This window comes from Struthio camelus, chromosome 2, assembly GCF_040807025.1.
Source record: "Struthio camelus isolate bStrCam1 chromosome 2, bStrCam1.hap1, whole genome shotgun sequence".
In the NCBI taxonomy this organism is placed as follows: domain Eukaryota; kingdom Metazoa; phylum Chordata; class Aves; order Struthioniformes; family Struthionidae; genus Struthio; species Struthio camelus.
Window position 1 is genome coordinate 171,268,338 of NC_090943.1, and position 25,437 is coordinate 171,293,774.

General features: G+C 49.3%; 1 protein-coding gene across 4 annotated transcripts in view; it reads left to right on the forward strand.

The window, feature by feature from the left end:
- RHPN1 (rhophilin Rho GTPase binding protein 1) overlaps positions 1 to 22,364 on the forward strand; it is a 40,811-nt gene extending 18,447 nt beyond the window's left edge. For 3 of the 4 annotated variants that reach the window (XM_068933513.1, XM_068933515.1, XM_068933512.1), the window contains 12 exons: positions 3,194 to 3,269; positions 3,771 to 3,848; positions 5,079 to 5,203; positions 5,700 to 5,866; positions 6,682 to 6,869; positions 8,057 to 8,213; positions 11,027 to 11,146; positions 14,700 to 14,894; positions 15,280 to 15,356; positions 16,957 to 17,103; positions 18,381 to 18,539; positions 19,062 to 22,364. In XM_068933513.1, coding sequence (XP_068789614.1) covers positions 3,194 to 3,269; positions 3,771 to 3,848; positions 5,079 to 5,203; positions 5,700 to 5,866; positions 6,682 to 6,869; positions 8,057 to 8,213; positions 11,027 to 11,146; positions 14,700 to 14,894; positions 15,280 to 15,356; positions 16,957 to 17,103; positions 18,381 to 18,539; positions 19,062 to 19,256 — 1,684 coding nt within the window. In that variant the 3' untranslated portion in view covers positions 19,257 to 22,364. The remainder of the gene's footprint in view (positions 1 to 3,193; positions 3,270 to 3,770; positions 3,849 to 5,078; positions 5,204 to 5,699; positions 5,867 to 6,681; positions 6,870 to 8,056; positions 8,214 to 11,026; positions 11,147 to 14,699; positions 14,895 to 15,279; positions 15,357 to 16,956; positions 17,104 to 18,380; positions 18,540 to 19,061) is intronic. The other variant, XM_068933514.1, reaches the window with a different exon arrangement.
- The last annotated feature ends 3,073 nt before the right edge of the window (positions 22,365 to 25,437 follow it).

Genomic DNA, 25,437 nt, shown 5'->3' on the forward strand with positions numbered 1-25,437 from the left:
CATCGCAGGGCTGGTGTCACATCAGCTCCGATGTCAGGCTAGGTGTTTGGGCCGCAGCGGATCTGCATCCACTGGGAAAAATCATAGCGATTTTCTACACTATGGAGAGACGTTTGCCTTGCAGGTGTTCTTTTGGAATTGGAGGCTGGGACTCTGGCAAGGGGAGGATGTGGTCCCTGCATGCTTGCTAAGGGTCCTGCTACCAGGGATAAACAGTGGGCAGCCCCTACCAGGAGAGTAGGGATCAGGACAGGGTCTGGGAATAGCACAACCTTGCTCCTACTCCTCGTTGCTTCCCTTGCGCCTGTTCCTCTGCCTCCCTGATCTGACCACGGTTTGACCGTCTAGCAGGGAACAAGCATTGGTGGCTGGAGAGGGATGGGGCACAGGCCATGTGCGGAAAGGATTCGCTCTTTTCTCCTGGAAACCTCCACTGCTTCATCTCTAAAACTGCAAGGAGACTGACCCTGGCTGGTTTTGCTAGTGGATGCTTAGGCCATGTTTTGGGAGGGATGGTACATTCTCTGGGCTCTGATATCCCAAAGCCTGGAGCAACAGGTCAAAAATAACCGTCTTTGAGACAGGGGTACCATGTGAGTGATAAGCTCTCCAGAGCATGATTTTTCCAGTAGGTGAAATTGGGTATTTAACAGAAGCAATTAAAAGCATGGCTGCTTAGGTGCCTGACCTCCTGTTCTGGTTGCTCCTGAAATGGATTACTCACTCGTTTTTATTTTCCCATAGAGGGTATTACGTTTTTCTCTCTTTCCGAGGTTAGACCTTTTATTAATTGAAGTGCGTTGTTTCTTTGAAACGCTTACCCAGCGACCTCATCTGCTTGACTCACCGGAGCGGTAATCCTACCACGCTAGCCAGCAGCAAGCTAACGTGCTGGGACGGCTCAACAGAGCTGTTTATCTAGGTGAGAAAGGAAGAGATCCCCGAGGCAAAAAAGACCAGGGACGCTGCAGCAACGTGGGAGCTGCAAACGCTCCTTCCCTTCCTAAGACAGCTGCATGGCAGGTAGATGTACGTAGGAGATGCATCTTGTCCCAAAACGTGGTCCTCCGCAGGGAAGGACTGCTGTGCTGCCAGGGGGAGGGAGAGTTGTCACAGTGTGGAAAGACTGGGAAAGCCTTACTTACTCCATCCTGCAGTTTTCTGCAGTGCTGCTAAATGCAGAACAAGGCAGTCTGGGTGTAGGACTGATGTACGAGGGACGCAGGGGAGCAAGGACTGGCTTTGCTACAGGGAGAAAGCAGAGGGAACCCCGTTGTCTGTCACCCTTGAGCATTCACTGTGCCCAGAGGGTCTACTGCAATCTCTGGATGTAATTCTGGACGTTTTCCTTCTTCCCAGCAATAGGTTGAGGAAGTTAAGTTGTAGGGCTGAATCCTCCCGTGACGCGGACTTCTTCCCCAAGCTGTTTCCCAGCAGGGATGCTTGGCCTTTGTAACCCACCTCATGTTTGTTGTGGTTTAAAAGGAAAGCAACAGCAATAACCCCAAAACCCTATCCAGACCAAACAAAACCCCCTTTGTTTGCTCTGTGGTACTCAATTCAAGCTGAAATCTCATTAGAGAATGAGTGATAACTGCTTTTTCATACTAATTATAGCTCTCGGGAGGCTGTTTGTTCAGTGATCGAATGAGGACAAACAGGCCAAAATGCGGAGGATTTTCCCACTGCCCCATTTTTGCAACTTTTTTTGCCTCCTCTCCTCCCTGGACTGTGATGTGCTAACAGCTTATCAGTGGTTTCTGGAGCTAATGAGAAGGGTTTAGGTAACCCTGGCTGGCGAGGGCCTGATCCCTCCTGACCCTTCTCCCACCTCATGCTGTGCTAAGCCCTTCTTGTCTCTTCTCCCCCGGGAGGCCAAGTGAGTTGGTTACACGGCTCAATGCGGAGGGTTAGGAACATTGCTGAGGAATAACCAGGTGAGTTGGTTACATGGCTCAATGCGGAGGGTTAGGAACATTGCTGAGGAATAACCAGGTGTTGGGGAAACCATTCGTGTCTTCGCTCCAGAGACTGGCATGAGCTGCAGGTAGCTCCGCAGGTTCCCTTCTCGGTATACAGGAGCCAAGCTATAGGTGTTTGGGTTTCAGGGCAAAGAGTCTGGATCCAGCAGGTCTCTGTGTTCAGTTTGGAATAAGTTCTTTGCTCCTGCTGCAGAGTAAAAGAGCTGTAATTTTCTGCATGCTCGAGGCCCTGCAGCTGGTATGGGCCACTTCACTTCTTGGCAACAAAGAATGAAAATAGCAGCTAAAACCCCCAAAGGGTGGACCTTCCTGGCTGTCATCCTACAGCCATGCAATGCTGCTTTGCTCCACAGATGACCTTTATGTTTTTGTTTTTTTTTTTACCTTAGTGTTCAAATACAAACCACTCCTCATCTAGGCATTGCCAGGGTCCTCATAATCTTCAGTGTTTTACAAGTTTTGAACTAGCTCTGTGATAAGGGCTATTATTAGACAACTGATTTCAATAGATGCAGAAAATTTCGATATCAGACATAGCACTGTACCTCCGAGCAAGTCCTTATCAGTGATGAAGCCCAGATTAGCACGTGGGAGTTCATGAATCCATGACCTGCGCTCACATCATGCCCGTTTCCCAAGAGCTGTTAATTAAAACAGCTTTGTCACTGCAGCCAATTTGGCTGCTATTATACTTGTTACGGAGATAAAAACAGAGGCTGAAGTGATAACAGACTGGTGATTTCAGGCTATCACCTCTGTGTGCCTTTCCCTGTGATGGGCAGTGCAGCATTGCCGCTTCTGCCCATCGAAAGGTTCTTCTCGCACTGTCGTTCCCAACATCACATCTATCAGCATGAATCGCATCTGGGTTCCTTTTCCTAAGTGGAGTCTGGTCCTCTTTAGTTTTGCCCTTCAGTAGGAACGGCTTAAACCCTGGGAAAGCGTGTTTTCGCCTATAGTGTGTGTGGCGCCACTGGCACCAGGCGGAAAATAAAAAAGTGGTGCCGCACAGGATTGGTTTTGGGAACCCCTCTAGTCTCCGATGTGGGTGGCAGCTTCCCGTCGTGTCAACACTGTACAGCTTGCTGGGCTTGCCTGGGGTTGGGGTTTATCTCTGAGCCTGGAGCTGATTCATTTTTGTCGCTGGAGCACAAGGATTTTCCAACACTTACAAAATGTTCACTGCGTAGGTTATCTGTTTCTTCTTCCAGTGAGTCCATCAGTGTCCCTATGATTCCTTTGGGCCTGAAGGAGACAAAGGAGCTGGACTTGTTGGCACCACTAAAGGTAAGCTTGGGGTTTTGCAAGCTCAATGCAGTTTAGACTGACTAGGGAACCAAATGCACGCTTTAGGAGATATTTCTGCACACGGGCACAGTTGAGAGCTGTAGAGGAGACTCTGCAGCAGCTGCAAAACATTTTCTTCCTTGGACTGGATGCTTTTAAGGCCTGGTGAAAATAGATTCAGGACAAGGAGGTGGACTTGAAATACAGGAGAAAATGCAAGGCTGGAGAATGGAGCAATGGGGAAGTGATTGCATTTTCCCCAGGCTGCTGGAGGGGAGATGACTGGCAGGGCTGCAGCATCCCTGCGTGTGAGCTGGAGGTATCCTGTGTAGGTTTGGCAGGGAGGAGATTGCTTTTCTGGCTTTTCTCGATGCAGGTTTCCACAGACCTTGTTGAGAAAGCTGGCACAGTGCTTGCACAGAATTGTCAGAAGTCACCTTTCAAATCTTGAATGTCTATTTTCAAGGGTGACTATGGATTTTCTTTTGTTCCCCAACCCAGGATTTCATCAGCGAGCACTATGGAGAGGATGGTTCCTTGTTTGAAAAGGAAATCAAAGAATTTATGGAGTTGCGGCAGGTCTGTGTTCCTTGAGTTGCAAAGTCTTGCTCTGGCTTATTGAAAAGTCTCACTGAAGGTGCTGCAGTTTCCTCTGGGTCCCTCCAAACTGCATGCTTGTCCTCGCGTCTTTGGGTACTAGATTCCTGCAGCTTGCATTAGAACACCTTGGCTTCAGTTTATAGGTTACAAAATATTATAGAACACTAAATAATTGTTTTCTTTCCTTATAATTGGATCCTTAAATGCCCTACTAATCTATAACTGAACATCAATAAAAGTATAATGTGATCTGTTACTGCTCTTTTATGAGTAATGATCGTCACCAGCAAGGCTAAATAACTGCTCTCTGACCGGCTAACACACAACATAGTAGTCAGAGAAGAGAAAATGTAGAGCACTCTGGTAAAGGTGAACTTTATCCTCTCCTGCCAAATAGCTCTCATAAGGATTTTCAGTTTCACATTGCCATGAAGCTTTGACCTCACGAGCAGGAAGAAAATGTGTTCTCAGGCATATAAAGGTCCCAGTCCTGCCCTGCAAGCTGTGGTAGGGGAGCCCTGGAAAGTAGGAGGCTGAAAGAAGAGGACTCCTGAGTGAAACTAGGAATTAATAAGAGCATTCTGTCACTCCTTCCCCTGTCAAATCAAAATCACTCTCTGTCTTTCCTATTATGAGCAAAAATCAAATGGCTTTCTTCCTTAGTGTTTATTTTGTCTGACTTTGTGCGCGTTCTCTCTTAAAAAAAGTAATTAAAAAATATCGCAGCTGATTTAGGTGAGCATTACCATCAGAACAAAGGCACAACTGGAACATTACCTGCTTTTAGTTTGCTGGGTTCGGGGTGTGTGCCCTGGCTCGAACTTTGTGTCTCCCCAGCCTTTTTTGTAGGTAAACCCATATCAGCTGACATGCAAGAGGCTGCCTCTCTCTGCTGGGCAACCACCAAGTGCAATGCTGAAAAGCTGGGAAGCTGCATTAACGAAATTCTGCCCCCTTGACTGCATGTGCTATGGTCGTCTTGAGGGTCTTGGCCAAATGCTGTCCCCCTGCCCGCTGAAATCCTTTACCTGGAAAGAGAGGGGCTCCGCACAAAGCGTTTTGGGTGGAGTTTCTCCCACTTAGGCCAATGCTGTAGCTCATAGAGCTGTTAAATTCCACTGGCCAGCACAGCATGTAAATCTCATGTTCCTCCTGTTCCCCCTCTCTTCCCACCCACGTGTCCACCCTCTCTCTCCTGCTTCTCCACAGGCGATGCGGACCCCGAGCCGGAATGAGGCTGGGCTCGAACTCCTCATGGAGTATTACAACCAGCTATACTTCCTTGACAACCGCTTCTTCCCTCCCAGTAAAAACCTGGGTGTCTTCTTTCACTGGTTCGTGAAGCTTTTTCCTTTCTGACCTTTGCACTTCCACATGCGTTCCAAAACGGTGCTGAGGTGGGTGAGCCGAGGGGGTAAATAGGACCAGATCTCCTGGCTGTCTGCAGGGGTCTTCTTCCCTCGTAACATCTGGAAGATCCAACGTGTCCTTTTTTTGACCTCAATAGCAATAGAGGGGCCAGCTGACATGGAGAGCTGGATTTCCTTCTTGCTCGTGGCTTAATGTTGTCTTACGACCTTGGGCAATTAGTTAAAGGAGGCATGTGGAAGCACGTGCCCTGCAGGGCTTGGGAAGGAATTGCTGTGGGAACTGTGGCTGCAGGTCCCAGACGGTCCATGCAAAATGGTGAAAACACTAGAGGCTCTTCCGGAGCAGCTGGTGATCTTCCTCGAGGAACAGCTTTTTCTTGGCACGCTTAGCAATGACTGTGCTGGCTGGGGGAACGTATTGGGGGCTGCACGTGAAGCGGCTAACTTCTCCCTTCTCCAGGTATGACTCTCTGACTGGGGTCCCTTCCCAACAGCGGGCGCTGGCCTTCGAGAAGGGGAGTGTGCTGTTCAACATTGGAGCCCTGCACACCCAGATTGGGGCACGGCAGGATCGTGCCTCCCTGCCGGGAGTCAACCGGGCTATCGATGCATTTCAGAAGGCAGCCGGTAGGTTGGCTCTCCTTCCTCTGCTTCCCCGTCTGCTTCAGCAGGGAGAGGAGGGAGTGTTTTGAGCTAGGCTGAAATCTAGCAGGGGCAGAGTCAAGCTCGCCTGCGCTGGAACAGGAATAATCAGCTGCACAAATGCAAGAAGGGAGCGAACAGGCAGGGAGCAGCTGTGCGGAGAGGGTTGGGGGATTTCTTAACGGGCCACAAGCTGTGGTGCTGCTGCAGGTATAAAGAAGAGTAGTGATGGTCTGAAAGCCACCCAAAGGCCTCTTTCTTGTGATGTCTCAGCTGGGCCAACCTCCAAGAGCCTGGAGAGGAGAGGAAAAAAAACAGTCAGAGGGCTGGAAAAAAGGAGAGGGCAGGAAAGGGAACAGTCTGCCTTCCAGGTACCTTTCTAGAGATGTGCTGATCAACCTGCAAGCAAATATGACTGGTGCAGAGGTGAAGGGAATGATTTTTTTTTTTTCCTTCATGTCAGCAAGTGGTAGAAGATGATAGCCTTAAACTCCAGCAAAAACTCACGTTCGGTGATAGGAAAAACTGACTAGCCTGGAATTGCTGTCATCCAGAGCTTTTAAGAGCAAACTGCAGGCATGAGGATCACTGTTGTTGCCTGTTATGGTGAGAAAGTTAAGAGGTGCACAGTACATCTGCGCAAGCATCCTGGAGCTGGATCTAGGGCTGTTCTTCCTCCTGTGGTGCTAATGGAAATTGGGCTGAAGAATCTTTGTCCTAGGAAAGCTGATTCTTCCTGTTTGCAACTCAACTGCAGAATTAAAAGCAAAACAACTACCTGGAACTTTTCTGTTGTGTAGGTGCCTTTAACTACTTGAAGGAAAACTTCTCCAATGCCCCCAGCCTGGATATGAGTTCCTCTTCCCTGAACATGCTGGTGCGGCTGATGATCGCACAGGTGCAGGAGTGCGTCTTTGAGAAGGTGACCTTGCTCCGAGCCCAGAGTGACTTCCTCACGCAGCTGCAGCTTGCCCAGGAAGCAGCCAGGGTAAGTGCTGCTGCTGGGTCCCACCACAGAGCCAGGTGAGGGTATTGTAGGGAGGGAGTAGAGGATTTTGTGGGGCTGTCACTGGTGGAGCAAGCAAGAGAGGCCCTGCGAGTTGTGTCACAGTCCCTCTGATCACCATGAAGCAGCTGGAGAGCAGGGTGAACAGGCAGAGGCAACAACCTCCTGGGCATTGCTTACCTCTGTGCGTTTCGTGAGCTGTTTGCGAATACTGCCTGTTGTTAATCCAGCCATAAAGAAAAGAAACAATCCCCTCAGTAGTTTAGGGGCTAAGTCGTGCACACTGTTGACATAACTGCATTTCCTAACCTTGAGTTATGAATAGAATTAGCGCAATGTCCTTATCGGAGATAAGCCCTTAATCGTTCCACCTTGCCCTGCTGGGAATGGTGCCTTCTCTACGTAGCTGTAACAGTGCCAGGGCCAGGTCAAGAATAAACCTGGGCTTCACAAGATGCTCTTTCTGCCAGGCCCCATCTCTGAAGATTTGTACTGAGATGGCTTCCTGAGATCTCTGGGCTGTACCAACTTCTCAGTGTGCTATCAGGAGTTGTTACGGCAGTCAGAGCATCACCATCTCTGTTAAGGCTGTGCTGGAGCAGGGCAAACAGCTGAGCTCACACAGTTTATTTTTTTTGGAGCAGGATTTCAGAAGGGCTTTTCTGTGTCGCTTTGGCCAAGGGACTAAGACAATCTGTTTCTCGAATTAGCCGAACAGAGAGATCTTTATTGTTCAAATATCCTGGAAGTACAAAATGTTGTTACAGTAGTCCAATGTGCTGAGTTTAAGCTGCAGCATGTTCAAACTCAGATGCCAGAGCCCTGTGTAGGTTACCAGGCCCCCTTCCTCCTCGCTGGGGTCTCAGGTATCATGGCTTTGCTCAAACCGTGCAAGGTGGGAAGAGCTCATGTGGCTGCCTCCCTGCTGCCCGTGCAACGGGGACACCAGGACCCTGCAGGACAGCTAGAGGAGGCACCCCAGGCTCCCTCTGTGGTCAGCAGATCTTGGGGTGCAGTTCACCCTTGCACTGGGCAGGGGAATCGCACCACGAACTCCTAGGAGAGTCCTAGCAGGACTGTCACAGATGGAGGCAGCTCTGTTGTCGATGCATCCAGACAGATGTGGTAAATAGCCTGTGCATCAGCAGCTTGTGTTTTGGTGCCTGCAGGTTGAGGACGTCTACTCGCTGGTGCACCAGACGATGACCCAGGCCCACGTGAAGGATTACGTTCCCTTCTCTTGGACCACCATGGTCCATGTCAAGTCAGAGCATTTCAAGGCCCTCTCCCACTACTTCGCTGCCATTGCGCTCTGTGACTGCCCTGGTGAGTATTAAGCATCTCAGCTTTACAGCTTGGACATGGCTTGCCATTTAGCCAAGTGCTGTGAGACTGTCTCAACTCATTCAAGTAGCAGCCTGATGTTTGGGAGGTTGTGAGAAAGAGCTGAAAGGATGTCCACGCAGAGACTTAGAGCCATTGGGATGCTCTAAGCTGTTGGTCTTGTTGCCAATTCAGTGAGAGACTGAAAAAAGCGTGCCCAGGGTAGATTTCCCCCTGTGTCTTTCTCCGATGTGTACAGTCCTTGCAAAGTCTTCCCAAAGAGGTCAGCAAAAAGATGCTGCAGGAATGTCACATGCTCTCCACTTTGGGGCTGGGTGAGTAAACACCCAAGAGAGGCATGGCTCGCTGCCTGCTGACGTAGCACGTGCCAGGGAGCTTAGCAAGGGGGCCTCCAGAGGCAGCTCAGCTGGCCTCCCCAGTCCTGCAGCGCCGGTCCACCTGGCAGGCCAGTCAGGGGTTGCAAAAAGCAGGATTTCCCTGGACAAACTGGTCTGGGCTACCCAAATTGAATTGCCAGCCTTGAGGCTGGCTGCCTGGGGATGTCTCGGAGCTGCAGGACCAAGTCCTAACAGCAGGGTGCACACGTGTTTGTGGAGTTCAGCTGGAGCTGGTATTTGGGATGAGACCCATAATCTTCATCTGTGCTGTCATCAACGTTTGCGTGAGTGAGTTTGTGTCAGGCTGAGGATCTGACATGCTCTGTGACCTGTGGTGTTGCCTCTCCACGTGGTGGGGGCAGCTGAGGACAGGCCAATGGTACTGGAGACCTCTGTCTTAGCTTTCACCAGCCAGCCCACCTGCTTTTGCTGTGGGCCTGGAAGCAGTGCAGGCCTCAAAGACCACTGAGCTAACAGAGATGCTAGCTCAGCTGCTTGCTTGCCTGCAGCCAGAGCCCCTCTATTCACTGCCAAAGCAATCTGTCTCGTGTACGTCCTTCCCTCTGCCTGCTTTCTTTTCCTGCCTCATCATCCAGTCCCTCGCTAAGGTCTTTGCAGGATTCCCAACTTTCTTGGGCATCCTGACATGATGCAACCTTCTGCAGAAGGCTTCAGAAAAGCCTAGCATCCCAGGAACGCAAAGGGACTATTTTGGGTGCTTTGCAGAGTGTCGGACCGGGTTGCTGATCCCTAGAGAAGAGCAGCGTCACGACTTCAACTGCAGGCTGCTCTGTGCCTAAAACGGGAGCACGGGGAGGGAGGCTGGCAGCCCTTCCTGGGGGCACAGCTGTTAGCAGCTCGCTCAGAGGATAGATCTGCCCCCCGCCTCCACTCCATAGCCTGCCCAAACTCGTCGCAAGGCTTGGGTTGTGTGGGCGTTGCAGAACCAAGAGAGGCTTTTAGGACTGAGCGTGGAAAGGTGCTGGCTCAGAGATGGTGATGTGAGGCTGAAGGAGCTTGAAGACAGAAATCGGAGAGGCAGCAGAGGACCGGGATGGGGTCAGGTTTGCGTTGGGTTGGAAGGAACAGGACAAACCTCTCCCCAGAGACTGTGTGGCTGTTTGCCTGTCCCAATAACGTTACGTGCTGGGGGAAGCGCGAATCTGCACATTCCCTCATTTTTTTGGAAGGGCTGCCTAGTCAGATCTCATGTGCGAATTCTGCCGCTTCTCCAAGCGTGCTCTGGTCCCGTTGTTCAGAATAACAAATCCCTTGCTCCTGTAAGCGACCGTCAATAAACTCTTTATGCTGAAGTTCAATCCCCTGTGGGTACTTGCACAGAGAGAGTTGGCATCCAGAGCCAGCCTGCTGGAGCTGCTGGTTCACTGCGTGCTGGGTGGCAATGTCGGGGGGGTTGGCTGGGCTTTGGCATCTCCCTCAATTTGGATCAGCAAGTTCCCAGTACTCTCTGGAGCCCAAGAGCCCTCTTAATTGCTTGTTGTCACATCCTGTCCCCAGGAGGGGAGGATGCAACGAGCCCTGAGGTGTCTCTGAACCAAAGACGATTAGGAACAGCTTTGTTTGGAAATAATTAGGTAAAAATCACACATACAGAGCAAAACCTAGCTTGATGCTTGGAGAGCCTGTGCAAGGTATATCCAGCTGCACTGGTGAGGCTGTGAGGATGTGGCTTCTCCATCTGGGGATCCTTCCCACCCTATGTTAGAGGGCATTTGATGGGTGCCTGGTGTCTAGGTTTCAGTGACAAATACCTGGTAGTGCAAGAAAGGAGTAGGAGAAGGCCTTGGTATTGCACTGGTTGTAGCTTGTCCAAACCCCTCTGGTCACATTCCCCAAGCTGGGTTATTCCTCTGTCATTTTTGCCTGCGTGGCTGTAAGTGGGGTCCCAGGTGAACAAGGAAAAGGGAGCAGGTTTCGGGGTTTAGCTCCCAGTTTACGCTTCAGCTTGTCCTTTTTGCTCTGTTCTTGTATTCTGTTTGTCACCTGACTTAGCTCCATGTCATTCACCTTCAGTAGGAATATTCAGGGCTTTTTATTTTCAATCCTGCTTCTAAGACAGAGCAAAGGAGGGAAGGAGGTGAAAGAGCCAGATATTGAAGTGATGTGGACAAGACAAATCTTGCACTTGGCTTCAAAGCATGGTGTGGCCTTTAATACAATAGATCTTCCCTCTCCATCAGCTATTTCTTGGTGGTTTTTGCAGACTGTTGCTGCTAAAGCCAAGCCCCCGTTGATTGAGAGAAAGCTACCACTGAGGCTAGCGGGGCCATGTCCACAGCAGCGTGGATGTGGCTCTCTGTCCACCTTCTCCTCTCACTGCTTGGGACTCCCTGCCTGCCTGCAGCGGAGCAGTGCTCTGGCTTTCTCTAAGCGCGTTCCTACCTTTGTTTCACACAGCAGCATCCAGTGCTGAGCTCCCAGAGCATGAGAAGGCTTTTATCCAGTTTCATGTCACCATGCCAGATGGGCCGTCTCTCCGCGTCCTGCTGCAGGATCCTGAGGAGAGAAGGAAGCTGGGTGAGTGTGCTTGGCGGCAGATCTGAGTTTGCAGCTCAAAGGTGTGATAAACCCTGATACGTGAACAGAGGAAGCCCTGTTGTAACCTAGGCACTTTGCTGTAGCAACTGTATCCACGAAAGTGTGTGATGAAGAGCCTTTGAGCGGTCTCTCTATGCAAAGACGCTTTTTACCTACCTTTCTTTGAAAAGATGCCTTCCTGGGTAGGCAGTGACCAGCAAGTGTCACGGTTCCCTCTTTCCTTATAAGGGTGTTTAAATGCTCTGTCATAGGAATATTCTATCTAATTGAGTGTGTTGGATCTCATTTCCCTCATTTCCATCTCCTCTTGTTTTACACTGATGCTTCAAACATGAGATTAGCCATGAAAAATGCAAGCCTTCACTTTTTTCCCCCCTTGGATAATATGTAAGCAGTAAAAACTGTGCGGTGAGCAAAGAGGAAGGAGTGGAATAAAGCCATCGGCATTTGTCATTGCAGAGCTCCTCCTGATTACGACCAAATGCAGCATGTTCTTCCTTAACCTGCAGACAGCACTGGTGCCTGAGAGCTCAGTGTGACTCCCAAAATATTGAGGATCCTTTAAGTGACTCCTGTGATGGCAGAAGGCATTGCAGCTGGGCTCGAAGGCAGTAGTGAACACACAGTCCTTTCTCCCCGCAATTTTTTTTTTTTTTTCCCTTTCCACATTTCCATTTCTTGATGATCTCTTAGTAAATCTGTTCATTGGGTGGGTTTTTTTTTTTTTTTGTAACTGCCAGTGCTGCAGCTTCCCCCTGGAATTGCAGAGCTGTGCTGAGCCCTTTCTAGCTCACTCCTTGCCGACAGTAAAGATCCCGCGGTCTGAATGTAGTTACATATGTTGCTGGGAGGCTGTGACCCAGGGTGCAATACAGCACCCCCATGTAGTGGTGGGAGGCAGAAGCAAGCTCCAAGCTATCTCCAGGAGTTTGTGACTCCGTTACCTGCTCCCTGGGAGAAGTTTCCAGCTGTTTCCAAAGGGGATCTCACTTTAATGGTACAGTTCAGCCGCACTGTTACTGGGAAAGAGCGATTCCATGGATGAGGATGAGACAAACACCCTCAGCCCTGCAGCCATGAACGTTTAGGGGAGGACAGTTCAATGGTCCAGGATAAAAACCAACCTACAAAGCTTGTACTGATTTTGAGTTTGACGCTGAGTTTGACGGTAGCCCTGAAAACCCTGAGCACTGAGGTTTCCTGAGCCAGGTAACATCCCACAGCGCAATGCAGAGAAATGTGTTTGAACCTGGAGCTCCTGGAAGGAGTTTCACTTTGCCTTTCAGCTGATTGACTTGACTACAAGAAGATACAATGAAGGCCAGGGGTGGCTTTTTTTAGCTACATCAAAAGGATCGAGAGATGAGAGCTTCCTCCCATGCTGATTTTCAGCTTAAGGGAAAAGATAGGAGCGTTTGCTTATTCAGCTAAAGTTGAATTTTAACAACCCTCCCCAAAGAGGCTAGAACAATAGGAAGCTTAGTTCTCTGCTTCTAGAATGTCATCTTGTTTGCCTCCTACACAAACTGCCTCTTGGTGCTCTTTTCCCTAACTGTAGAAGTGTGAAATGAAACAGGCCCTACCGGGAATGGGTTTGTCACGTAGCCAGCCCAGGCAGAGTCCTCCCAGCTGCCTTGCTTCCTTTTGCTGCTAGCTGGTGGGAGGCAGAGGACATTCATGCCCTCTTTTCCTCACCCAGGCATGGGGAGACTGCCTCAGCAACCCTTAAATGAGCCCCAAAACCAGAGTATTATGATAAACTACCCTGACACCTTCAGCTGCTGTAATCTGGTTTCTTGATTTGCATCAGCTGAGCTTCCAGCTCTGCCTGCTCTCCTAGGAGAAAACCGGCTCTGTTCAACATTTTCTTGTAAAAACTGAACATGCAGACACCAGCGTTAGCTCTATTTTCAGTTTATAAGAAAGGAAGAAAGTTGCAGCACTAAAACCATCTCCCTGGAAGGATTTTTTTTTCCCCTTCTCTTGTTATGTACGCTGTTAACATTATTTATGTCAGACATGTGACATATTCCGCCGCCTCTACTAAACTGAAACCAAAAGACTGCATAACTTCCTGGTCAAATCTTTCCTGATCAGCTGGCTGAACAGGGCTGAACACAGTTGAAATGTGAATTTACAGTCTCACAGGGAGACAGAGGCAGAGTCAGTGTCCCAAGTGGATGATGATTTAGAAAACAGCCAATGATCTGAGAGCTCTCAGGTGACCTGTCTCAACCTTGATCTCTTGTTATCCATTTGTTCATCAGTAGAAATAGCAGGAATCAGTGATAGTCATTATCAAGCCAAATAAAACCAAGGCATTCCAGTGTTTATGCTTTTCCCCCCGCCATGAGTGGGGCTGGCTGTGGGTACTTTGATAAAATAACATCCATGCATTTGACAGGAAAATGCGAGTGGTTATTTTGGAGAATCTTTTCCTCTCAGTTTTGTGTCTAGCCTCAAAATATTTCCTTGGTTGAAACTCATAACACCGACGTTCACCCCTGTTTCTAAGGGGAGTAAAGGAGAGGTATTTAGGTAACTGACTGGTCTCCACTTACTCTCTGGAGTAAATCCTGGCCATTTCCCTGGATTATGTTGCCACCGTGTGTCGCGAAAGTGGAACTGCTAGAGGCACATGTGTGTTTATTATCTATGTGTATATTTAGCTTTTTTATAGTTTAGCGCTGTCTATGGGCACCTTTGTTGCAGTATCTTGCAAAACAGAGATGTTTGCATTGGTATTCGTAGGTCACTTATTCATGGGTCATCAGTATACCTCACTCCTGATCTCCAGATATATCGGTCTCAATTTGGTGTTGCTTACATCTCTCCTGCCATTTTTAGCCCCTGTCCTTTCATGGGGTGAAAACAAGTTGAAGGCATGTTGAGAGGAGAAAAGCAAGAGTGGCCACCAAAGAAGGCAAAAAGCAGGACCTGCAAGGAGAGGTGAAGGACCTGGGTTTGCTCAGCCTCGAAAAGAGAGAGAAGAAGTGTCAAAGCACCCCAAAGTTGAAAGGCAGTCACAGAGAGGACGGGACCTGATTGTCCTTCATGCTCACCAGGGACACAGGCTGATGGAGAGAAGTTAATTTGTGGAGGAGATATAGGTTAAACGTTAGGAGAAACTTTGCTTGCTGCAAGGGCAGTGAAGCGCAGTTTCCGCCTCCCTCACTAGGTGATGGCAGCTCCTTCGCTGGCAGTTTTAGAGCACATCTGCCAGGTATTCTCAGCCCTATCTCTGCTGCTGGGGAGTGAAGTAGGTCACCCCTCAAGGTCCCTTCTAGCCCTACATTCAGGCGTTAAGCTGACGGCTGGGACCTACTCCATTTAACGCACGTTGAAAGCCTGGCAGGTTGCTAACGTGACTGGGCTGTCCCTGAATCACGTCGAGTGACACAGCAATTGAAACTCCTTTAATCCGTGGGCAGCCAAGCGAGCAAGGCTGCCTGGTATTGAAAAGGGAGCGACAGTAGAGCTGTGTAGATCTCCCGCTGGTGCGGCCGGGCTGTGATTTCTGTGCTTTTTCCAGGCAAAGCTCATCTGAAGAAAGCCATCATGAAGCACGAGGAAGCCATGAGAATCCACAGCTTATGCAAGATCTTGCGGAAGATGGATATTCTCCAGGAGGTCCTTTCCTTTGCTCACAAACGCTCGCTGAGCAAATACTCGGAAATCGACCATGAGGAGGACTTCTTTGAAACCGGAGATGCCCCAGACATTCACCGTAAGTGGTTTCGGGGTGTATTCTGCATAGGGGAGAGTGCCCCAGCGAAGGGGTATGATTTGCAAAGGTTATGCAAAGTGGGTAAATTTTGTGGGTTTTTATGAAGTCTGCAGTTAATTAGTGATATGTAGCTGTGGGCAAAGAGTTGTGCGTGTGTAAAAGGAGCAGGGCTCCCTTTACTGAAACGGAGCGTTGCTAATATGAGTGGGCTGGAGCTCCGGGTTTCGTGTTCGATAGCTCCCCGAGCAGGTCTGAGCTCTTCTGGATTGCGTTGTCTCTGCCTGGGAGCACATCGTGCTCGCAGTGAGGAAGCAAAACAGTGGCCACTTAGCTCATGATGCAATTACATGACCCTGGCGTGTGTGCTTTCTCTTTGTTATACTAGCCAAAACCCATCAGAAACCGGAGATAAAATCGCCCAACTTCTCCCAGGTGAAGGTGACTGATCTCTTCCACAGACTGGTATGTACACATATGGGAGGGGGTGGCGGTCAGTCTGTGGTCATGGGCAAGGTCAGAGATAAAAGTGCTTTGTGCCCCAGTCATGCAGGAAACCTTTCCAGGCACCATTTAGGAGCACCCGAAGGGGCAAGAAAGCCCACGCAGCTTGCGAGGTTCTGCCTCCTCTCCAAAATGCTGTCTGGGGAGCAAATCTTGCCTCCTCCTCTTATTTCATTAGTCATAGAAGCAGCAGCCGGTTAGTTAGCTGAGGAGCAAGGCTCTCATCCAGCTCCCCCAAGAAGGCAGCAGGCACACGCACAAAAGCATGTCCTTTCATCCTGCTATAAGAAGCAGCAGGACCGTGACTCATTCTTCCCTCCTGGTGCAGTGCTTTCCTCTAGGGCTTCCTTCCAGCAGGGGATGAGCCACCTCCTCACAGGAAGGAGCTTTTGCAGGCAAAAGGGCGAGGGAGTCCATATCTGTGCATGGTCTAAATGGGACAAGACCAATTCAGTCTCTGAAAATCAGCATGAGCTTTGATGTGAAGCTTCTTGGATATAAGGGGGAGCAGGCACAAGCATTTCAGGTGGGCTTTACCCAATAAAGACTGAAGGCACTGTTTAGTGGAGGCTTTTAGGGGGCAGAGCAGGTTGTGGCCAGTGTTATCCTCTGGGAAAGTGCCAGTCCATCTTAGCCGCGTGACCTGGGCCAGTTGCTCTCAAACTGGCAGGGCGGGAGTTGTGAGAAACACCGGGAAACACCGTCTCTGCCCTCCTTGGGCTTATCAGGTCCCTGGAAACAGGACTTAGCTTGGTGGCTGCCTTGGACACTGTTGGGGGGCCTGCCTATGCTGTCACTGTTCCTCAGCACAGTTCTCCCCACCGCTGTATGCAGGCGTCCCAAGTGATGGGGCGAAGGAAGAAGCTGGGCTAGCAGAATGAAACCAGCATCACTATTTTTGAATAATCTGAGTAGAAGACAGGCAGCCAGACCCTGCTCCTGTGGGAATAAGGAGGAGTTTTGCAGGGGGTCTAATCACGAAGAGGTGACCTCTCCTGCTGTAGTCCACCCTGACTGGGTGCGTCCCCCAGGACTAGGCTGCAGCGAAAACCTCAAGCACTGTCTCTCCTTTGGCAAGAGGTTTTATTTCCTTAAAAGGGAGAATTTAGGAGCCAGCTCTGTATGCTGGAGCTTTGAGTTGTTTGGTCCAGGACTCTAATGTTTAAACTGACCCAGGTTCCCTGATCTTGATGATGAGATCTCCTTCTCCTTCTCTGTAATGTGGGAGGATGTCCTGATCTAAGTTGGCCCTGCTCTGAGCCGAGGGTCGGACCAGAGACCTTCAAAGGTCCTTTCCAACCAACATAAGTCTGTGTTGCTTCATGCATAGCCAGAGTCTGACAAGTGCTGTTAACTCCTCTAGCTTTACCGTGCATAAATCTGCTGCTTCTTTGACATGCAGGTAGGCTGAAACACTGGGCAGGCTCAAAACAGGTCAAAGAAATGCAAAAGATAGGAATTTTTTTCTTTTCAGTGGGTGTTTTGCAGGATTGCAGCACAGGGTCCTCGGAGAGTTGCTCTTGCACTGAACGATGTTTTCATCTTTTCTGCTTTGCCCTAGGGGCCCCTCTCGGTTTTCTCAGCCAAAAACAAGTGGTACCCTGTACGAAGAGTCCACCTGGTGAGAGGAGAGAATGGCTTTGGATTCACGCTTCGAGGAGACTCTCCTGTCCTCATTGCTGGTGTCATCCCTGGGGGCTGTGCCGCTGTGAGTAGCCCATGTGCTTGTTGCCCATGGCTTTCCACCTGCCAAGGATGCTGGAAGTGGGGTTGCCTTGGGGGCAGCCCGGCAATTTTAGCAATTAACATTAAGCTGCACAACTTGGCAACGACACCAATCTGTTTAGGTGGATCTGCTGGATCTCTGCCTGAGGCTTGCAGATGGACTCTTCCAAAAGAGTTGAGCTATGATTTTGAGGAGATAACTAAGGAAAATACAGAGGTTAGCTCAGTTTCTGACTGCTGGAAGCCTCTTTTTTTTGGCAAGCACCCAGCTCTCTTGTCCCCCATTTTGGGAAATGAGAGTGGATGGAACAACATGGCAAGTCTAATACAGAGATAATCTCTAAAAACTCACGTTATGGACTCTCCAACATGTCAGGAGCACTTTGTTTTTCAGCCAAAGCTTGCAGGAGCACCATGGTAGCATGCCCAGAAGGTCTCCCCACCTCCTCTCAGCACTGCTCATCCTCAGTCCTGCAGTCCAAAGCCTGGCATCTCCATAATATGTTTTTTAGTAGCAAGATCACATCTGTTTTGGGGACACTAAAAGCTTCATTTACCAGCGCTTTTTAAAGAAAGTCAGCGCCACAGTTGTGTTCCACACGCTACTAACGCACATTGCACTCAACTGGGGTGGGATTTGACTCCAGATAAAGATACTGAAATGTGCATGTCCATGTGTATACAAGTTTCTAAACCTCCATTACAGCTGGCTAGCATGCCGAGTCTCTCTAAGCTTTAGTAATGGTACCAGCCACATCTCCAGTGCCTGTATCAGGAGCTCAGTGTATGTGGAGGAACTGAAATGCATGTATCTAGATTTGAAATGAAAGTCCACCTGGGAGTTTTTCCACCACAGCCTCAGGCTAGTGCATGCTTTGGTTTAAGCATGTAAAGAGCTTTGTTGAAGCCTGACCTGGAAGGAGTATTTGTAGGACTTTGCTAGGCCTGCTCTGTTTTCCTGAGGGTTAAGACTTGCAGGTGGTGATATTTGTGGAAACCTGTTGTGTTTATCCTCTGACAGTAGGAGGGTTGGAGTTGGATGTGCATTTTGTGAGGCTGCTCTTGTCACAGCGCTGTGCTTTCATTGCATCTTGGATGTCAAGCACAGTCATTGCTGGCAGCTACAAAACAGATCCATAGTCTGTAGAGCATCCCCCCTTCACAAACACACTGCAAAACAAATATAACATCTCTAGGATGAAAAAACGAGCAGCCTCACACTGCAGCTCAAACAGGTGCACCTTCTCCTTTCCCTTGCAGGAAGCCGGGCTGAAGGAAGGGGACTACATCATCTCGGTGAATGGCAAGGATTGCAAGTGGTCCAAGCATGCCGAAGTGGTGCAGCTGCTGAAGAGTACTGGGGAAGAGGGAGTGGAGATCGGTGTGATAACACTCCAGGGCCCGGAGGGGCAGAAAGCCGTAAGTCATGAGGGCTTTCTGCATGCAAAGCTTGGCAAAATCCTTAGGTAGGAAACTGCAGCTCTGGGGAGAAACTTGCTATAGTCCTTTTACTGCATAAGCTTCCTCTTCCCACGGCCAGCGCAGCAGAGAGGCTTTGCAGGAGACCTGTTCTACCTGGTGTGGAGGTTCCTCAGGCTACATGCCCATGGCTTGTACTAGCGTGTCAGGGAGCTGAAGCATCACAACACCAGAGGTGGTGGCTGGAGATTGCGCTGGATGGCTGAAGCCAAACACTTTGAGTTCTTGTCCTCGTCCTGGCTTGGTGCTGCTCTGTGGTTTCAGCTGCATCTTTAGGCTCTCAGACCCCAGCATTTTGCTCTCTGGCCATGTAAGGAGTTCCTATTATACAGGAAAATATTCAAATGCAAGGAACTGGCAGAAGTGCTATAGAAAGGAGCCATATGAGTGGCAGAGGCCATTCATGTGGCTTCTGTCTTTGTTGTCAGACCTCACACTGGTCTCTGTTCCCTCTACTGACAGATGGACAAGAAGGCAGCAGTCATGTCTGCAGGAGGTGGGCTGCTGAAGAACAACAAGGAGAACAGCCGGAAAAGTCTGATGAACAGCAAGAGTGCCAGCACACTGCTGGTCTGGAATAAGAAGAGCAAACGGAGCAAGAACAGCACTTACAGTGTCCCCTTCACTGCGGTGGGAGACAATGAGGCCATGTACTGAGACAGCCACCTGGCTAGGTCATGTTCTTCAAACTCTGGGCCTGGCTGACATTGAGTCCTAGCAATGGCACGACCTCAGCAGCACAGACAGTCTGTTTGGGGTGTGCTGGTGTCGTTGCAGCAAGATGCTCCTCTCGTTCAGAGGAGGCCTGGCTTCCAATCTGGGGACATGCCGCTGGTTGGATTCTCTTCAAAGAGATGAGTGACACACAGCCCCTGTCACTGCTGAACATCGGACTCCTCCATCTCCCAGCTCCTGCATAAGTGGTCCTCAGCTAAATAGTATTGAGAAACTCTGATTTGTTTTTTTTTTTTCCCCTCTTAAGGGGTCGGGGGACCTGTACTTTGGTATAAAGCAGGGACTGGTTTGTGTCTTCTGTTTAGTGCAAGGAGCAGCCAAACCAAGCCCAGCCATTAAAGCAAAAGCTGTAACCTTCTTTAGTGTCTCTTAGGCTTTATCTGCAGTGTAGAAGACAACGCCATTGACGCTGCTCACCAGGAGCTGTTGGTGTATCCAAGTCATGCAGCAACTCCCACCCAGCATCTCTGTAAAAGGAAGCCCAAGAGAGAGGTGTTTGGATCTACTGTTGGCAAGCCACTGGGTGGTATGAGGGTTTCCCACCCCCAGGGCAGCTGCGCAGCAGGCGTAGGCAGGCTGGCCTGAGGAGTCTGCAGGTTGCAGGGCTTCTCCCTGAATACTTTGCAGCTCTTTGGGGAAATTGGACCTTGTTGTTTTAAAGGTGTCCAACCCCTAAGTATTGAGGTTGTGGAGAAAAGCATTCAGGTCAAGAAATGCTCATGGGAGTCTGAACTAAGTGAATTTAAACCAGCTGGCGTATGAGCCAGTCTCCCAGCACAGTCTCAATTCATATGCATGCATCTTACTGTAGCCAAAGGACTTCTGTCCCGCTAAGCGTGCAGTGCTGGCTGTTACGTAGAGCAGAGCAGGTGGATCGAGATGGCAAATTTTCCCCGTGGGAGTGTGAAAGGAGGACAGTTCCTACTGTTCTAGGTGATTTCTCTAAGGGGCAGAACAGCCGTGTGTGTGTGTCTTCACTCTTTCTAGTTTACATTGACATGACAAGCTCCATATGAGTACAGAACGAAGGGAGATGTACCTAACACCCCGGTACCAGAAAGCTTTAGGGTTTTCAGTATTACAAGTCCTGAACCAATGGATTAACAAGACCTCCTGCTCGCCAAGCTATCAGATCACGGCTTACAGCCTGTACTCAGATTACGTTCGATTCCCATTTATTGGGAGAGGAATAAACATAGGGATAGCTCCAGTACCGATGACATGTGGTGACGGTATTGCGGAGTTCAGTGCAGACACCCGAAGCCCTGGAGGGCGTGAGTACTTAACCAGGCAGTTAGGCAGCGCAGAGCTATGTCTCTCTGCAGCAATGCGGGTTAGCAATATCCCAGCTGATTGGGTTAAAGCTCGGATGGGACTGGCCACATCCCCAGCAGTAGAGCTGGCGGCATGTCAGATCTCCGTCACTGCAAGTCATTGGCAAGGAGGCAGATTTTGGTCTACGTGTTCCTCTGAGTTTCACAAGTAGCATGTGTTTCACAGTTTAGCAAAGCTAGTAAACGAGAGCTGATATAAACCTGAACATATGCTTGTGCTGTGCTGAACTGGGGCTTGTGCACGTTTTTTCTTTTTTCTGTTTGTTTTTTAATGGGTGCACAGGTTTGCCCAGCAAATACAGCCTGAATGCATAGCCTGCTTCTTTGGAGGAAAAGGGAAAGACTTGCTATGTATTTGTTGTCTTGCTTTTTTAATCAGTAGAGGTGGATTGCCCTAAATATGTGAGTAGATTAATAGCTAAGAGCCTTGTTTCTTTCTTGGTATGAGATTAAAATTCCAGGAAGATAGCTCCTCCAGATTATTAAACTACTAAATTTGTGCTAGTATTGGATCTTGCACACGTTGCTAATACCCTAACATTGTGCTGTCAGCATTCATAACAGAGCTGGGCTGATAGATGCATGCATCTTGGTAATTGTACTGGAAACGCTGGAAGACTCAGAATATACACTAGATATATTGGCAAAATTTTCTCAATTCCATTTCTGCATTGTGCACTATTTTTCTGAAGGCTAAGGAGCTGTCTAATCTTGAGTGCTTGGATGATCTTGGTAGGTATAAAATACCCTTCAGAGATTCAATTGTATTTTTGTACTTTTTAAGTTGTGACAAATTTGTAAGCATAGTTTAATGAAATTAACTGAACACGCAGGTCCCTTGAGGCTGGCAGTGGGATATCTTCACGTTAGCTTCCCTTTGGATCGTACCTTGGTTTGTTCTGGGTAGCTCAGTGCTCATGTGCCAACCTTTTGGCCCTATTTTGATTTATGGAAAAAGAAAGGAAGATTTCTAGTTCTAGAAGGTATTATATCCACAGCGCATTAGTTACTGATAGACCTCTGTGTTCATGCAACGTATCCTGCCCTGCCTCTCGTAGTTTCAGCGAGTTCTGCAGACAGACCGAGATTTGCACTCTTTGCTCTTGTCTTAATATATGGCTGTAAGGTCTGGGGTGCCCTGTGTTCTGGTGATGAATCCCCAGGCTCCTGGGCATGAGCAGACCCTCCCTTGGCTGAAGGAAGGGATTTTCCCCCATGGGGGAGCCCTTCATAATTGTCATTTTCTGCGGCTTTCTCTGCAGTAACTGAAAGCTAGACATTGTCAGACAGGATTACAGGTCTGGCTTTGAGCGTGGCGCCATCTGGTACCATCAGATTTTCTGTGTAATCTTGCCAGCTGTTTGGCAAGCGTTAAGAAATGATGTAGGTTTACATATAAGGCAAGCTTGCCATTAACGTATCTTGGTAGAAACTCTGGAGATCCTAGATGTGTTGTGTGTGCTGCCAAAACTCAGGTCTCTGAGCCAGAGATTTGTTTATTTAAAAGTGCATGAAAGCAAGCAGTGTGCTTGTGCATTGCGTTTCCACCCGTATCACCAAACTTCTACATTTGCGTTGTCAGAGGGGTTGTGCTTTATGCGAGTTGGATATTTTCCTAACACCAGGGTTGTTTTTTTTTTTAATTTGTATGTGGAATTTCACCATTTGTGGATTAAAAAGCACTGATTTGAAAACACTTTGTAGTGCATCTCTCTGTGCTAAACTGTAGGAGGACTGAGTGCACCAGCTGTGGTATGGGAGCATGCCCTGGGCTGTGCTTACAAATGGGTCAGTTTTGCATAGATCCAGAGCGGTCGAGTTTGGGAGAGATGGTTTGAATCTGGTATGGTCTGCTCTGAACAAGCTGAAGATCAAAGGCAAACCGAGCTTCTGAACGTCCAGATATCAGCAGATGAGTTTTGTTAGTCCTTCAGCCCTCAGGGAGCTGTTGTCCCCATTTCTGTAGTGGGAGCTGGTGATTAGGTTGCACTAGATACTTTATGGAAATAATGCAGGAGGTGAGGAGCAGGGCTCGGACTGGATACCTGTGAGGGGAAGGAGGGGGCGTTTCTCCTGGAAAAAGACAACCATTCAGGAAAGTGTTTTGATCGTGCTTCCACTGTGTTGTCAGAAGAGCTTCTTGGCGTCACCTAAGGCATCACTCATGCTGGGGGAGCTGATTTGCCTCTCTAGTAAGCTGGTAAACAGCAAACCCCTGATCTGGGATTCCCAGTGCACCCCAGTTTCCCTCAGGCATCTACGTTTTGCTAGGCCCCACCTCCCTGCCATCCCAGGAGGGCAACCCAACCTGTCTGGAGGGGAGCAGTAGGGCTAGACCCCTGAGTCTCAGCAGCCAGCCGAGTCGCTCAGTGAACATGGATCCCAGTGCACCCTAAATGAGGTAAAAGGACAGAATAACTGGTCTTTTGAGAGACACAGGCAGATGGGAATGGACCAGGGTCAGTGCTTTAAGCGCTGGATTATTGCCTAAAAGGGTGGTGGGCAGCCTCTTCTGATTTTGTGAATCTAACCGCAAAAGCTAGTCAGGCTTTGGTCAAATTTTGCAGTTCCTTCAGGAGCAAAGCAAAGCTTTTTATCAATTTCTTCTCCCACATCATTTACTTTCCACTCCACCCTGAACCAAACGAATGCCTATCCTGCGTGACTATGTGCGTCAGTCATGCTGCGATACAAACCTTTGCCAACGAACTGCAGTGATTTTGCATTGGGTTGACAGGTTTATCGTAGTCCTTGGACTCATTTTTTCCTCCCATATCTACCAAGCCAGGATTAAAATGGCATCTGACTTCTTTTGACGTCTTTTCTCAATATAGGCACTTATGTCTTGTTTTCTCCTTTGGTAATGCCTTCTGTGCCCAGCACCAACCCTGAAACGTTACCAGCTTTTTAAACCTTGAAGCACTCTCAAGTTTTCAAAGCCACCTACAGTAATCTGTTCTGCCGCAGTAGATCCTCTTCCCACCTACGCTCAGTGGATGTGGGAAATGCAGGACTCCATAGCCAGGGCTGCCTCCCCCTCCGATGACAGGGAGAGGGATGAGACATGCTCCATCAGCAAGAACGTGGTGCCTCTTCTTCCCCACTGAGAGGAGAGGGGCTAAAAGGCCAATGAGGCTCTAGATGCCAATTCGTGCCCTCTTACAAGGAGCCTGCTCAAGACAAAATACCACAATCCCCCATTTACCAGGGTAGACTGGCTGCCCCGGCCAGCCTGATGGGTCTTGAGCAGGTATAGGTGTCCTTAACAATGTGTGCTTACTTTGGTCCTGTTAATGCCACTGCAAACTGTCCCCCTGGCTCCTCGGGGGAGACTCGTCCCCTTCCACAGAAATAAGGCTTAGATACTCCAGCCTCTCTCTCTCCAAAGAGGTGAAGGAGCTCTTATAGTAAGTACATTGACTCACTCAGAGCTAACCAAGCTGTAGCATTCCCTGTTTGCGGGGCACCCCGGGCGTACCAGGAGCATCTCCTTGCCTTCATTTCCCTAGCCCAGCGCAGGCCATTCAAAAGGAGCAGCAAACTAGTTTCCATCTAGGGAGCTGGGTCACTCTGTGCTCATCTTCTCCATCTGGACAAGGAGTTGGAGGGTGTCTCGTAGGACCTGAGGGAAGGCAGCATGGACAGAGAGAGGAAGAGCGATTGCAAAAATGCCTTTACAGTAACGGTGAACTGGAGGTCTCTCCAAGCTCTGTCCCCACGTAGAGGAGCTCTGAGTGGGCTTAGGAGCTGAGGCTGCAAAACGATGTGTTCTTCTCTCACAGCAGCCAGGAGGGAGCCATATGGATGCAAGAGCCAGGTGAGTCCCCTGGTGCTACCTCCTCCTATGAGGTCCCACACAGGCCGTCCTGGAGCACATTTGACATGACCTCATGCAATACTTCTTTATCTGGGTGCTCCATCTCCAATACAAGGATATGACCTCCGCCTAACGTGGCTCCTGGGAACAGCTTACGACCAAAGAGGTGCAAAGAGGGCTCTTTGTTGGCAGTGCCAGAGGGTACGTCCCTCGGAGCGAGTCAAGTGGAAAGGAAGAGCACAGGAGTGCTCGGCAAGATTTGTTCTACATTGTAACAGCTCAGTTTCCAATGTCCTTGAGACATTAAATGGTGGCCACCACCTTGGAAACCACACCAGGAAGAACCCAGCAAACCCCACATGTGTTCTGTTCTCACATTTTTCTAGCTTTGAAATTGTATTTTCCTCCTCTAGGAGCCTCAGGCAAAAGTCTCCCTGCCAATAGATATGCCTCGTCTGCTGAGTATGCAAGGGCTGGCTCAACAGAAGTAAGAGGACAAAGTACCTGATGTGTGTCACGGAGTTGTCCTGTGTGGTCACAGTTGCTGCTCTACTGTGTAGTGCCACGGCAGTGCTCCCATCCCCTCGCTTCACAGTTCATTGGTGCCATAAGCCATAATGGCTCTGCTGGAGCCGTCACCAGCCAGCAAATTAATGTGTCTGCTGCTATTCATGCAGGCACTTCAGCAGTGCCTGACAGGACCAGTCTTGATCTACCCTGGCTGGAGAAAGCTAACGGAGGCAGGAGTGGCCACGGGAAGTGAAGGAGGACCGTGCTGTGAAGGACGTCCTTTCTGCTGTGCAAATGTGCATGGCTGCCCTGCCCTGTATAAGGCTCTAAGTGAAGAGGCCGAGGATTTTCAGGACCTGGGAAGCGGGACTTGGGATGCTCCAAGGCAGAGCTAGGGAGTAAGCTGGTGGTGAGTGTTTCAGTGCAATACCTTCGAAGTTTG